At 45.3% G+C, this 12566-nt stretch overlaps 1 protein-coding gene across 3 annotated transcripts in view; it reads right to left on the minus strand.

The window, feature by feature from the left end:
- The window catches only part of LOC139055880 (glutaryl-CoA dehydrogenase, mitochondrial), a 107344-nt gene that overhangs the window by 83419 nt on the left and 11359 nt on the right, over positions 1-12566 (minus strand). For 2 of the 3 annotated variants that reach the window (XM_070533471.1, XM_070533470.1), the window contains exon 3: positions 7526-7781. In XM_070533471.1, the coding sequence (XP_070389572.1) occupies positions 7526-7781 (256 nt within the window). Of the gene's footprint in view, positions 1-5188; positions 5433-7525; positions 7782-12566 lie in introns of those variants that run through there. The other variant, XM_070533469.1, reaches the window with a different exon arrangement.

The following is a 12566-nucleotide window of genomic DNA, read 5'->3' on the forward strand; positions in this document are numbered from 1 at the left end:
CTGGGTCACCATTTTTTTGCACCGCTGCAAGACGCTGTAGAGTTTAATAGTTTGCAACGCATGCTACACCAAAAAGACAAACGCCTCACAAACAAATCAAAAGTGTGTGAACACCACTTCGAGGACGACGACATTTTGAAATACTACAAGCATGTTGTGGGTGACAAAAAAATATTGATACCTCGCGGGAAATGGATGCTTGCTCCCCGCCCACTTCCTCGGCTCTTTCCTGGGCTGCCTGAGCACATCTCAAAGCAAAAAAATGTGAAGCGAAAGCGACGTCCACCAAAAGAATGAGCGCAAGTGCCGGCAAGTACATTGGGCGAAGCTTGCAGTGACAGCGCTTCAACTTCAAACCTGCTGTTGGGCTTGGAAGAAGGAACTTCAGAAATATGCGCTAACACTTTGCGCTCAGCGAGCTCACAAACATGACACTGCCTTCTGCGCTCTGGAAGTTCGAAATTGTTGCGGACGACGCAACACAGAAGCGATGTGGAGTATGTTATATGAGGCAACTGGTAGACGGGCATCTGCGAATAATGAAAACTGTCGTGCTTGAAGAGGATGGTACTTGCTGCATAAACGGCTACAGCAAAATTCACAAGAGGCTATCTCGAGCTGCGACTAGCATTGCAAGTGTGGAAAGAATCCTGAAAGAAGCAGACAGCTTGAACATATGTGCGGGCGTGAAAGCAGGCCAGCGTGACATGGCGACATCAGATAATATGCACCACAAGCAGTGCAATGTACTTACAAAGCAACTATAGTCTGCGCGCGTTGTCTCTGTCTACAGAGGAGACTTCGACTGGGTATTAAGGCTCCGAGCCCAACGCTCAAGCGATATCAGAAACTACGCAATGTGAAGAAGAGGCTGCTTAGGGCAGCTGCTGCGCATCAAAAGCAAAAGAAGGAAATTTTGGCTCTGAAGAAAAGGCTTTCTGAAATGCCCGATAACAGAATCGAGGAAGCGTTGGCCAAACTTCCGCCTTTACAGCGACTTGCATTTATGACATCGTTTAAACAGTTGAAAGCAAAGTCTCCGTGTGGCGCGCGGTACAATGCGGATTGGCTCCTAAATTGTTCAATGCTGAGGATAGCGAGCCCTCAAGCATATCAGAATCAGAAATCAGAAATCAGTTTATTCAAACGGCTAATCAGAAATACATGTGAATCATCTGGGCCCTTAGCCTTCTCGGCTAGACTTGGGCCCATATAAGCTTCTGTCTGACATGAACATGCTGCCCGTGCCCTCCCTGAGCCTTCTCACACAAATTCTGAAAGAATACCATATGCAAGTATGGGTTCAATCATCCCTGTATGGAAGCTATTGGGAAACAGCTGGGCAACAGAGCAGATGGGAAGAAATTCAGCACACTGATTTTGGATGAAATTAAGTTACGCCAGGCGCACAATTTCAACAAGTCAACCTTCAAACTTGATGGTTTTGACGTAGTAGTTCTGCGGAAACCTGCAAGGTGGAGAGAAGTAATGAATAAAGGGACAATCAGACATCCACCCGTTCGTAGCAATTGCTACAAAGGAAATCCGTGGACTACGGTGGTATTTCAAATGAAGGAACTGACCAACTTGCAGATCATGCGCTCGTGCTGATGTTCGTACCACTTCTGGAGAGCTGGCTGCAGCCGATTGACACCTTTGCCAAGAAAGGTGCTGCGCCTGGCAAGATTGTAGTAGAGCTGGTGTTGCAAGCAGTAATGCAATTGCATGAACATGGTGCTATGGTGATCGCCGTAGTCAGTGACGGAGCTGCGAACAATCGCTCGATGTGGCAGCAGATGGCAATCAGCGGAAGCGTAACTTCACCTTCTCACAAGATTCCACATCCATGCCTGCCTGAGTGCACGTACCTTTATTTCCTGTGTGATGTGCCACATGCCCTGAAGTGTGTACGCAACCACTTGTTCAAGCACAAATATGGACAGGTGAGCTAACATAATTTATTTCATATATAACCTGTGCTGATTGGCGTCGATAACTCGCTGACAGAGCAGGTGCGAACAACCAGAAAGAGGGCAAAATTCCTTTCGGCAAAAGTAGCTCAAAATTACTTTTTTGTGTACAAAGTAAATAAAAAGTGCCACTGTGTTTGTTTGTTTTGTTCGTCAAAAAGAAAATCAATTAATTAAGCTTTGACCTAAATATGTTCATAGTATTTAACTTCGTCCTTGTCACTGCTCAGAGATCACTTCCAACTCATTTGCACGTCCCATAACATCCGCGGACAACTATAAAAAGTACATGTGTCAATTAAATTTATTAGGCGAAGGAGCGTTGACGGGGATGAATCAATTCACCACAGCGTTGTCTCAAGCGACTGCTGGGCGTGATGCGTTAATGTCCCTACGTCTGCACAGGCGCTCGCCGTCTTTAATTACGACACATCTTAAGAATAAGCAGCAAAAAATAAAGCCCCCACTGAAGGGAGCACCGTGGCGCTTTCATAGGGAAAATGTTTGTTGAAAAGCGGAATCGCAGTGCACGACCGCTCATTTGCGGTGTAGTTGCAGCCTCTAAAGACTAGCTAGACATGTCATTCAAGGGTCCTTGGCATAAAATATTGTGCGGGCAGTCGAAACACAGTCATCAAAGAGCGAACGGCACAGGCCAGTTGGGGAAAACGACCCACCGCAGAAACGACATCGCAGGAGTAGACGATGCGTGCCGCGTGAGAGATACGTCACTGCAGCGCCGATGATGCACAGACACTGTGAAGTCCCGGTTACTTACGCGCGGCAGGTTTGTCACAAAACTCGGGCTGCGTATTTAAACTACATTTGCCAACGGATAAGCGTCTACAGGCCAGTTGGTGCAAACGACGCGTCGCAGCCAGAGCAGACGACACGCGGCGCATGACGAAAGACGCGACTGCAGCGCCGGTAGTTTCAGTGACACCCGTTGCAGCCACGTCGGCCAATGGGCTCGCATAGGGAGCTGCGAAACTGAAGTATGTCTAAGAACGTTGGCCGTTCTGAGGGTGCCGCCGCGAATGGGAACAGCGGCGCTTCCATCAACTATCGACACCCCCCCTTGAGTGTTGCATGCACTGTAAGACTCTCAAAAATGTTGAAAAACCCTTCTGAAAAGCGAACAAACACGCGGGATAGCAAAAAGATACAGGTAGGGCCATAGAGCAAACATAAAATTGTAACTACGTTGTAGCTCTTGTTTGTATCGCTTTTTTTGGCGGGGCCATGTTTTGGTTTCGATTGTAAGTCGACCCCCCAACTTCAGACTTTCAAATTTTAAAAAAGGGGTCGACTTACAATCGTGTAAATACGGTACCATTCCTCTCAGTTAAAGGGCGCGAGACCTACCGTGAAGTCACCGACACCTTGGACATTAACCAAAAGTCACCGATCGAATTTTGTCAAACTACCAATACATCTGACGTAGTAGTTCTGCGTAAACCCACAGAACTACTGTAGATGTATTTACCAATACATCTTTTTGGACACCCCGGGCAAGACGAACTTGGTTGCATGCAAATTCACGACAACATCTACAGAGCCGGTGAGCGTACGCCAATACCAAATACTATTTGCTGTTCAACCGACAGTCGAGGAAGAAGTGCAACAGATGTTGGCATAGGGAATTACTGAACCATCTGACTCACCATACCAATCGTCAATAGTCTTGGTTAAAGAAGAATGACGGCAGTATGCGGCTCTGTATTGATTTCCAATAGTCAAACAGAGTAGTTGTCATGGACAATGAGCCTATTGCACGAGTTGACATGATGTTCACAAACTTAGGGAAGGCTCGCTATTTCTCAAAGTTTGATTTTACTAAAGGTACCAATGCATCATGAATCAAAACATGCTACAACATGTTACAGCTTTTTAGCCAATGTCAGGCCTTTAACAATTCTGCTTCATGCCCTTCGGCATTAAAACAGCCACAGCTGTGTTCACCAGGCTCATGAGAAAAGTTGTGGCTGGTATCTCTCATGTACATCATCACTTTGATGATGTGCTTATAGCTAGAGACACATGATAGACGCACATAAACACACTGGAATGTTTCTGCCATCAAGTGCAGTGTAGACACCTCACAATCAAGCCATCCAAGAATGAAGTTGGTTCAACTTCGGTGAAGTTCTTGGGTACATCGTCAGACATGCGGTCTTGCACCCGCAGCTGAAGACCCTTGAAAAGATACAAACTGCAAAAAGGCTGCAAACAAAGAAGGAGGTCTGTTCCTTTCTTGGTCTTACTCGTTACTACCGAGACTTCGTACCCAACTATTCCAACGTGTCACATCCCTTGACAGAGCTCACTCAAAAACATGCACTGAACAAGGCAATATTGGAACCACGTCACCAGATGGTATTTGACGAGCTTTGTCAATTGTTGTCCACCAATCCAATCTTGAGGTCTCCTGACATTGAGCAGACATTTATTTACCGCATAGACGCATCGTCTACTGTACTAGTGTGGGGGCCTTACTCATGCAGCGTCCTGAAGGCGTTCTTCATCCTGTAGCCTAGGCAAGCAGGAAGCTACTTCTACGGGAGGCACATTACTCTGCCATGGAGTGAGAGGGCCTTGCTCTCGTGTGGGATGTCCAGAAATTCCACGTCTACAACAAACCGTTTGTACTTCAGAGCGAACACCAGCCACACGCCTACATTAACTTGGCCAAGCACATGAAAAGCAGGATACTCTGCTGGAGCTTGAGACTAATGGAATGTGAATGGAATATGAAAGAGGAGCAAAAATGTAGGCGCTGACTATATGAGCCAAGTGTAGAATTACAACGTGAAGTGCACATAATGCATTTACTGCATTTATGAGCACTTCATGAACTAATTATGTGCATGTGGAAAAACTCTTACTTGTGAACACTTTTCACCCTATGGACTGTGAACTTTGTCCATGTACATGCTTTGAAAAGTTGTGCAAGTGAAACAACTTTCTAAAGTGGGCAGTAAAATGTAGGTAATATGTAAGGGCCGCGAGACGATTAGAGTGGACATCCAAGCTCCAAAGAGAAGGAAGACGTGAATGGCTGCACGAGAGTGGCTGCACGAGGCACGATCTCGCAGTGTTCGGACCAGGCGGGCAGCAGTTCTGGGCTACTTAGCTGAACGAAGTCCTGCCGAGCAAGACTTGCATGGCAAGGTGTGGAGGACTGCGTAGCCGAGCACAGATGAGGTTGTCAATCTTACCAGGGCTCCAGCTGCCAGTGTTTGAGATGTTGGCTGACCCAAGGGCCGCCGGTCCATGAGCTGCCGCACCTGAGCTCTGCCGAGCAGTGTTCCAGTCTGACACAGAGGTGGCTGTGCTAGACACGGTCCTCATGCGCGAATGCCGCATGTAGGTTATGAGCGGTGTACAAGCCGGGCACCGAGGCCGTGCTGGACATGGCATCTCCAGGCTGCTGCTGACCTTGAGCATGACATGTGTCCCGAGAATCGTGCTGCACAGAACCTGAACATGTCGCCGTCGCAGCTGACTTAAGAACAGGAACTCTAAAGTGCCGTGACGACGGAACCGTGAGCCTCTCAGCACGGGACTGCTTTAACCCGTTTATCCTCGTGTGCTGTGTGGTTGTACTGATAGCAGTTACGCAGCTGATTAACTTTCTTTATACAGTTACAACTCAATCTCTTGGTTGAAACCGATTTTACGAAGTTGTCAATCTAACGAAAAAATTTACATTCCCTGGCCCACAGGGTTCAATGTTATCATCCACCTGAATCAACGAAACAAACTTGACCAAACTCAATTTAAATACGTTATTGCTGAAATAATTGAGTAAAAAAAGCTGTGATTTCAGTCTAATTTTGACATAGACAGGTTCTTCTTCGAGCGTGCGCTCTAAAGCTATCACGTTAATACATATAGGTGCCATGGTCACTTCCCTAGCTTTATTTTGAGAAGGCTGCACGATGTGTCCATGCACGGAACAGCTAACTCAACACCGCCTCGGCAGTGGCGGTGGTGACTGCTTTCATTATTTCATGGTTTATGCGACAGATGGCTGGATTAGCAGCAAATACAATGCCACAGTAGTTTTTGCATGTCGTTACATCACAATTTGATTTTGAAGGACTGAAAAATTCCTTTCTCAATTTTACGAACTTCCCAATTTAAAGAAATAATTGAAGTGTGGTCATCGCATTGTTAAATTGAATTTCAACCGTATTCTTTTAAGGTTATTTTCATTTTTTGAATGAGAACACCACCCACTTGACTCCAAGAGCAACGACCTAGATGGTCCGATAAATGTTCTCTCTCTGTCATATTTTTCAATGTTCACAATAGAACAAGGTTCCCAAACGACTCTGTTTTTCTTCCACATCACTGTGCACCAGCAAAAGTGCCGAACAGTCCTAAATATTATACTGTGCAGTCCAGACCATTCCGCAAACATTTTGCCTGCTCATTTTACCGTCGCTCATTAAAAGCTACCTCCGAATAGAGGAACAGATAAAAGTTAATGCGTACCAATACTCCACTTGGCGTCTCAATAATGCAATTTTGCCTCTCTCTGCTACGCACAGCATGCTGCTGCGAACACATAATTTCTCCTGGCACAGAAGAGGTGACCTGTCCTGGCTGTGTGGCAAAAAGCGAACAGGGTAGGTGTCTCACGTTGTCTAGCACCTTGGGGTGCCCAAAGTTTTGCAGGGCTTGAAGAGATGTACTCAAGAATAATTAATTGTTTAGTTAGTTGGTCTTGCATATCTGACGAGGAAGATTAGGAGAAACAAAAAGACAACTTGCACATGCAACTCACGCACAATAGCGCTTGTGTTTATCTTTCCTTCCCATGTGATTTGTCCTTTTTGTTTGCACTAATTTTCCTCACCAACTATTGAAGCAATGCCACTGGTGTCACCAGGGAACTCCTTCTGGTGCCTGCTGTTCTGAGCTGTGCCATGAATTAAATGAGGTTGAGCAGATCACACAGTGCTAATGAAGAAGCTTGGCTTCATTACCCTGGCTTGGAAAGCATCGCCGAACAATGCATGCGCACAAGATGACAACTTCTTGGAAAGTACTTCGCACAAGGCAGCACTGTGTTGTTCCTGCACGTCAAGAAAGGCCCCAAGCCACGTTCTGCAGTGCCATCTACAGAAAACCGCACTCACTGGAGCCAAAGCCAAACTTGGCATGATTGGCATGCCACTTACTTGTTTGTTCTTACATTGTCTTTTTAAGCATCACACCGACAAATATGGCTTTCTGTGTTAATAGAGCAGAACATGATTGCACCAAATGTTGGCACGATTAGTGAAAATATCATGGTATCGACTACATGCGCACCACTGACTTGCCAGTGCCGGAGTTGTCGACTATCTCCTTCGATTTTTTTTTTTCTTCATAAATTGGACCTCTACAACTCTGGTGCATTAGTGACCTGTACAATCTGGTTGACAACACACATCCCAAGTAGCACCCCTGTACTGATCTGAGCTTATCCATAATTTCATTAACCAAGAGCATTCCCCCCCCCCCCGGACAGTAAGTCGTCTGGTATTGACCAGTGCCTGTCATACCTCTCGACTTCACGGGCAGTGAGGCCGTAAGCAACGTAGGAAGTGCCTGCGCAGCCGTATCCCTGCAAGGTGCTGCCCAGTACACCCAGCTCTCCCAGCTCATAAACTATATCCCGGTCGAAGGTCTCATGCCGGTTGGCCAGAAGCACGCGCGGCTGCAGCCGTGCCTGGCAGTAGTCACGCACCGTGTCTCGCACCAAGCGCTCCTCCTCGGTAAGCTGCTCTTCCAGCAAGAATGCGTCCCGGGGGTCAAAGCCTGTGGCACAACAATATAATGTTTTGCACGGCAGAGCAAAAGAAAGCCCTCAATTGTTCTTAAAGAATAGTGCGGTACTAGAAGAGAAACTTGGGCAAGTTGGTGGTGATTCACGTTTCAGAAATTAACAGCGCAAAACAGACAAGGAGAACACTGGCACTGTGTCGTGCTCTTCTTTTCCTTTGTCCCTGTCTGTTTTGCGCTGTTAATTTTCTAATAGTGTGGAAAGCATATACCCTAAAATTGAGTATGCCTCATCCATTTAGGATCCTTCCTAAAGTTATCTCAGCCATGAAATTGTATTGCTACAAAACTGCATGGTCCACTTCGTTTATTCGGATTATTCACCATACACAAGCATTTCTGCACAAAAAGATTGCATTCAGCTTGACGATTTGTGACACTGCTGCAGAGTCGCTTGCCTTTCACTGCTCCATAAGCTTTACCATCACCCGTACCTTGACCGGATCTTTTAACCACCCAGAGGCTTTCTTTCCCACACAGATCATTCTCTTAGGATAGAATGTGTAGTTTGCCTTTGATCACATTATGCTAATTCATTCATCCCCTGAACAATAACTGAATGGAATAACCTGCCACCACACATTGCTACTCAAAAAGATTTCCCATCTTCCCAAGAACTCCTACACAAAGAATTAATTTGACTGCTTATTGTGTACACCTTCACTGCTCGTTCACATATATATCAGCGTACAAATTACTTGTTTACTGTTTCGTTCAAACAAGCGCCTAAATTGTGAGCGAGAACATGTTTTCTACCACTTTTTTCTGTAATTTGTGCCATTATTACATATTACTTGTCTCTGATGAGCACGTACGTATTGGTATTTTTATTTTCAATTTTGTATTATGTTTTTAATGCGTTGCAGTTCCACCATTTGTACCTTTCTTACTCTCACTTGTAAATCTGTTTCATTTGCAGATTTATTGCCCAATTTTGTATATTCTTGTAGCTTTTGTATAATACAGTTCACCTTGCATTTTTTTAATTGCCCCCCCCCCCCTTTTGTGGGCTTGTAAGGGAATTGTAAAAGAAAAAAAAAAGCAGCCTCAATTTCCCATAATATGTTGTTTCCGCTATAATGCTTTGCTGCACATTTTTATAACAAACAAAGATTCTGCTTGCAAGACTTTTCCATTTCTCACTGTGCCTGTGGCATTTATTGTGCCTTGCAGTAATTTTCATGTTTCACTGCTCTAGGTTGCAGAGGCTAGGCGGAGGCCCACTAGTATCATATAGCCTTACGAAGTCAAGGCCAAGATGCTGGGCTGTGCCTTGCAAACATAGCAAATGTGTACAAAACAGCATGTTTCAACAGAACATCCCAAAGTTGTTAGCACTAAAGCCAGTTAAACACACGGCATCATCTATTCAGCCATGCAATCTTCACAACAGTATCACCAAAAGATGGGCCTCCATTTAACATTTTCATAATAATCAAAGCCACTATTTTTTTCTAAGAATATGTTACTAAATACTAGTCAACGCTGCTTCCAAATTTAAATCCCTTTTGAGCACACAGGAACATTTTCAGTCACATTTTTGTCCTGTTAACTGTCCCCTATGAAAAAGAAAAAGTATTTGTTGTACAATCTCTAAATAAGGTGATAGTGCAGATCTCCCTTATTTTCAATGGTATATAACATCTTTATGCATAGCTTGTTTACAATAACTTGCAGTGCAGTTTTAGCCCAGATACGAGGAATCCGCATTTTTTTTCTATTTTTTTTAGAATAAGTAATATGCTCTACACAAGACATTTTTCCTTTTTCTTTAACAAGTATAGGAAATGCCTACAAGTGCTTGGTGAAAACTATAGTGGCACTAGAAATTTACCAGCCATTTAGAAGATATGCTGTCAGTGTAAGCCACAGAGGAGTTGTCAACCAAATGTGCGGTAATGACAAGCCTGCAGAGAGGCGCAACATGGGCTAGTTGGTAGGGCACATCACAGCTCAAAAAGACAGGACACGTCAAGTGCTGCATATGCATCCTCTTACTATGTTGCACCAATTCTGTTTGTGGGAACATATTCTATGTCCTTGCCTTACCAGTTTGCTAATAGGCACATCATAATGGCAAGCCTAAATGGATGGTTGGCAATACTGCTGCAAACTAGTCTTTGAGGGTAAGCTTTTAAGTTGCAATCATGCCACAAGTCGTTTGGCATTTATTTCCATGAACACTTGTACTGAACAAGACGCCAGTCCACATAATGACATCAGAACAGTAGGCATGCAAAGCAAACAGCCATCATGGTTTAAATGCCAGCTACCTTCGACTTCTGTTAATTCAATGTTGGCTTAACAACTAAATGCTGGTAAGTGCAGTTACAAGATGGGAAAAAGAAAGACACAGAAGCACAGTACAAGCGCTTACTTGCAACTAAATTTTATTGTGAAGATTTCACCTAGCTAAATATGCAGCAGACCAGGATCGTGCAAGCTCTCTGTCCATCAAGCCAACCAATGTGTCATATCAAGAAGCATATACCGTATTTATTCGAATCTACGCCGATAGTTTTTTTCAAATAATCATATTCCAAGCTCTAGTGTCGGCTTAGATTCAAGGATTCTAAAAAACGCACCAGTTTTTCATTAAAACTGCTAAATATGGTGCATAGCTAGCGCCATCTAGAAAAGTCAGTATCGCAGCCACTACTAGCTGTGCCATAGCCAACCGTGCACAAGTCAGGTTGTCATTCTGACCTGTGTAGTGTCGGCCATATTGGTGTGCAGCGTGGTGTTATCGCGATGGCACCAAGCAGGAGATGCCACTACAGTGCCGCTTTCAAGCAAAAGTTGTGATAGCCGTAGAGGCATCGTCGAGCCTTCAAGCCGGGCAGGGCTTCGGCGTTGACGAGAAAAACGTCCGTCATTGGAGGAGACAATGACAGCAGCTTCTTGCGTGCGTGCGCCGCAACAAGGATGGCATTTAGCGGACCAAAGAAAGGCCGTCACCACGAAGGGGAGACAGTTTTGGCCGACTTTGTTTGGACGCAGAGAGCAGCTGCCCTTCCAGTGACAACAGAAGTGCTCCAAGCGAAAGCTAGGGAACTTTCGAGGGAGCAAGGCCTAACGCCAAAGTATTTCAAGGCCAGCTGGGGCTGGCTTCAGAAATTCATGAAGCGCTTCAGCTTCAGCCTCCGACGTCGCACTTCAATCAACCAGAAGCTACCAAGCAATTTCGAAGAAAAGCTGATAGCTTTTCAGTGCTACGTGCTGCGATAGAGAGAAGCGGCAGGCTACAACCTTGGGCAAATTAGCAACGCCGACCAGACAGCTGTGTATTTTGATATACCAGTGGCGTACACCGTGATTGAAAACGGTGTCAAGGAGGTGAAGGTGCCCTCTGCGGGCTACGAGAAGCAGCGCGCAACTGTGATGCTGTGCTGCACAGCTGATGGACATAAACTCCCTCCTTATATGATATTTAAAAGGAAGTCACTGCCTGCTCGAGAAACTTTCCCAAGAAATGTCATTGTGTAGGCAAATGAGAATGGGTGGATGACGCGTGCGATGGTGGAAGGGTGGATTAAGATTGTGTGGCGACGGCGTCCAGGAGCCCTTTTGACAAAGAACTCGCTCCTTGTCGTCGACTCTTACCGTGGGCACATGATCGACAACGTGAAGGCTGCGCTTGCCCAAGCGAACAAGGACCTCGCTGTCATACCAGGTGGCATGACGGGCCAGTTGCAGCCACTTGATGTCTGCATCAACAAACCTTTCATGGATCGTCTGCGGAAATATTACACGGACTGGTTGACCGACTAAAACCACATGCTAACGGCAACGGCCAGCATCAAACGTGCATCGCTATCACAGCTGGCGGGCTAGGTGCTGCAGCATAGGACGACATCCCAGGTACTTTGATTGTGCGCGCCTTTAAAAAGTGCATTATATCTAGTGCGCTTGACGGTACCAAAAATAGTGCACTGGTTGAAGGCAACAGTGACAAAGAACACAGCGACAAGTCTAGCAACCAACGACGACACTGAATGAGCTCTGCACGTTCAGATTCAATAAATTCTGTTAGCATTTTGTGAACGCTGTCCTCGCTTTTTTTGTACGGCCTACATTTGAGGTAATATATATATATATATATATATTTTTTGTTGGCTTCGAACTTTAGAGGGTCGGCCTAGATTTGAGTAAATATGGTAGATTACAGCATAATTTCTAAAAACTTTTCTTTGCTATGCAAAACAACCAGCACATCAACCACACAGGCGCTTTCTTTCTAATATGATATGCCTCCATGATTTCTCTGGCCAAAGCATTGCAACTCCTGCCTAGAACTCGAATACCGGAAAGAATTAGCTCACAGGGACAGGTACTACAATGCATGCACAAATTAAAAGAAGCTTTGTTAGCTACAGATCGCTCGTTCCCGAACCCGATTACTGACAAATCGGTCGGTTTGTCCGATATATACCTTTCCGCACTTAAACGGAATCTCGTGCAAAACGCCAGTGGTGCATGTGATGTATAGGACGGCACGCTTCTTTCCACAGGCAGGTTTCCTCAGAGCTCCCAAAATGCATGGGTACAACCCAGCAAGCTTGCATGGTGCAAAAAACACAACAGGCCCATCGTAACTGTTTGCCACATTCTTCAAGTTGTGTGCAACCCTATGAACATAGGACACCACTTGCGGCTTTTTTGTTCATAGAACCTGCCGAGTTATTTTCCTGCCCTTCAGATTCTGGAGGAGGGTCTCAGACAAAGCTGTGAAAATTGAGCGAAGGAAGCCAGTAGCCCGTA

This window comes from Dermacentor albipictus, chromosome 2 (genome assembly GCF_038994185.2).
Source record: "Dermacentor albipictus isolate Rhodes 1998 colony chromosome 2, USDA_Dalb.pri_finalv2, whole genome shotgun sequence".
Lineage (NCBI taxonomy): Eukaryota > Metazoa > Arthropoda > Arachnida > Ixodida > Ixodidae > Dermacentor > Dermacentor albipictus.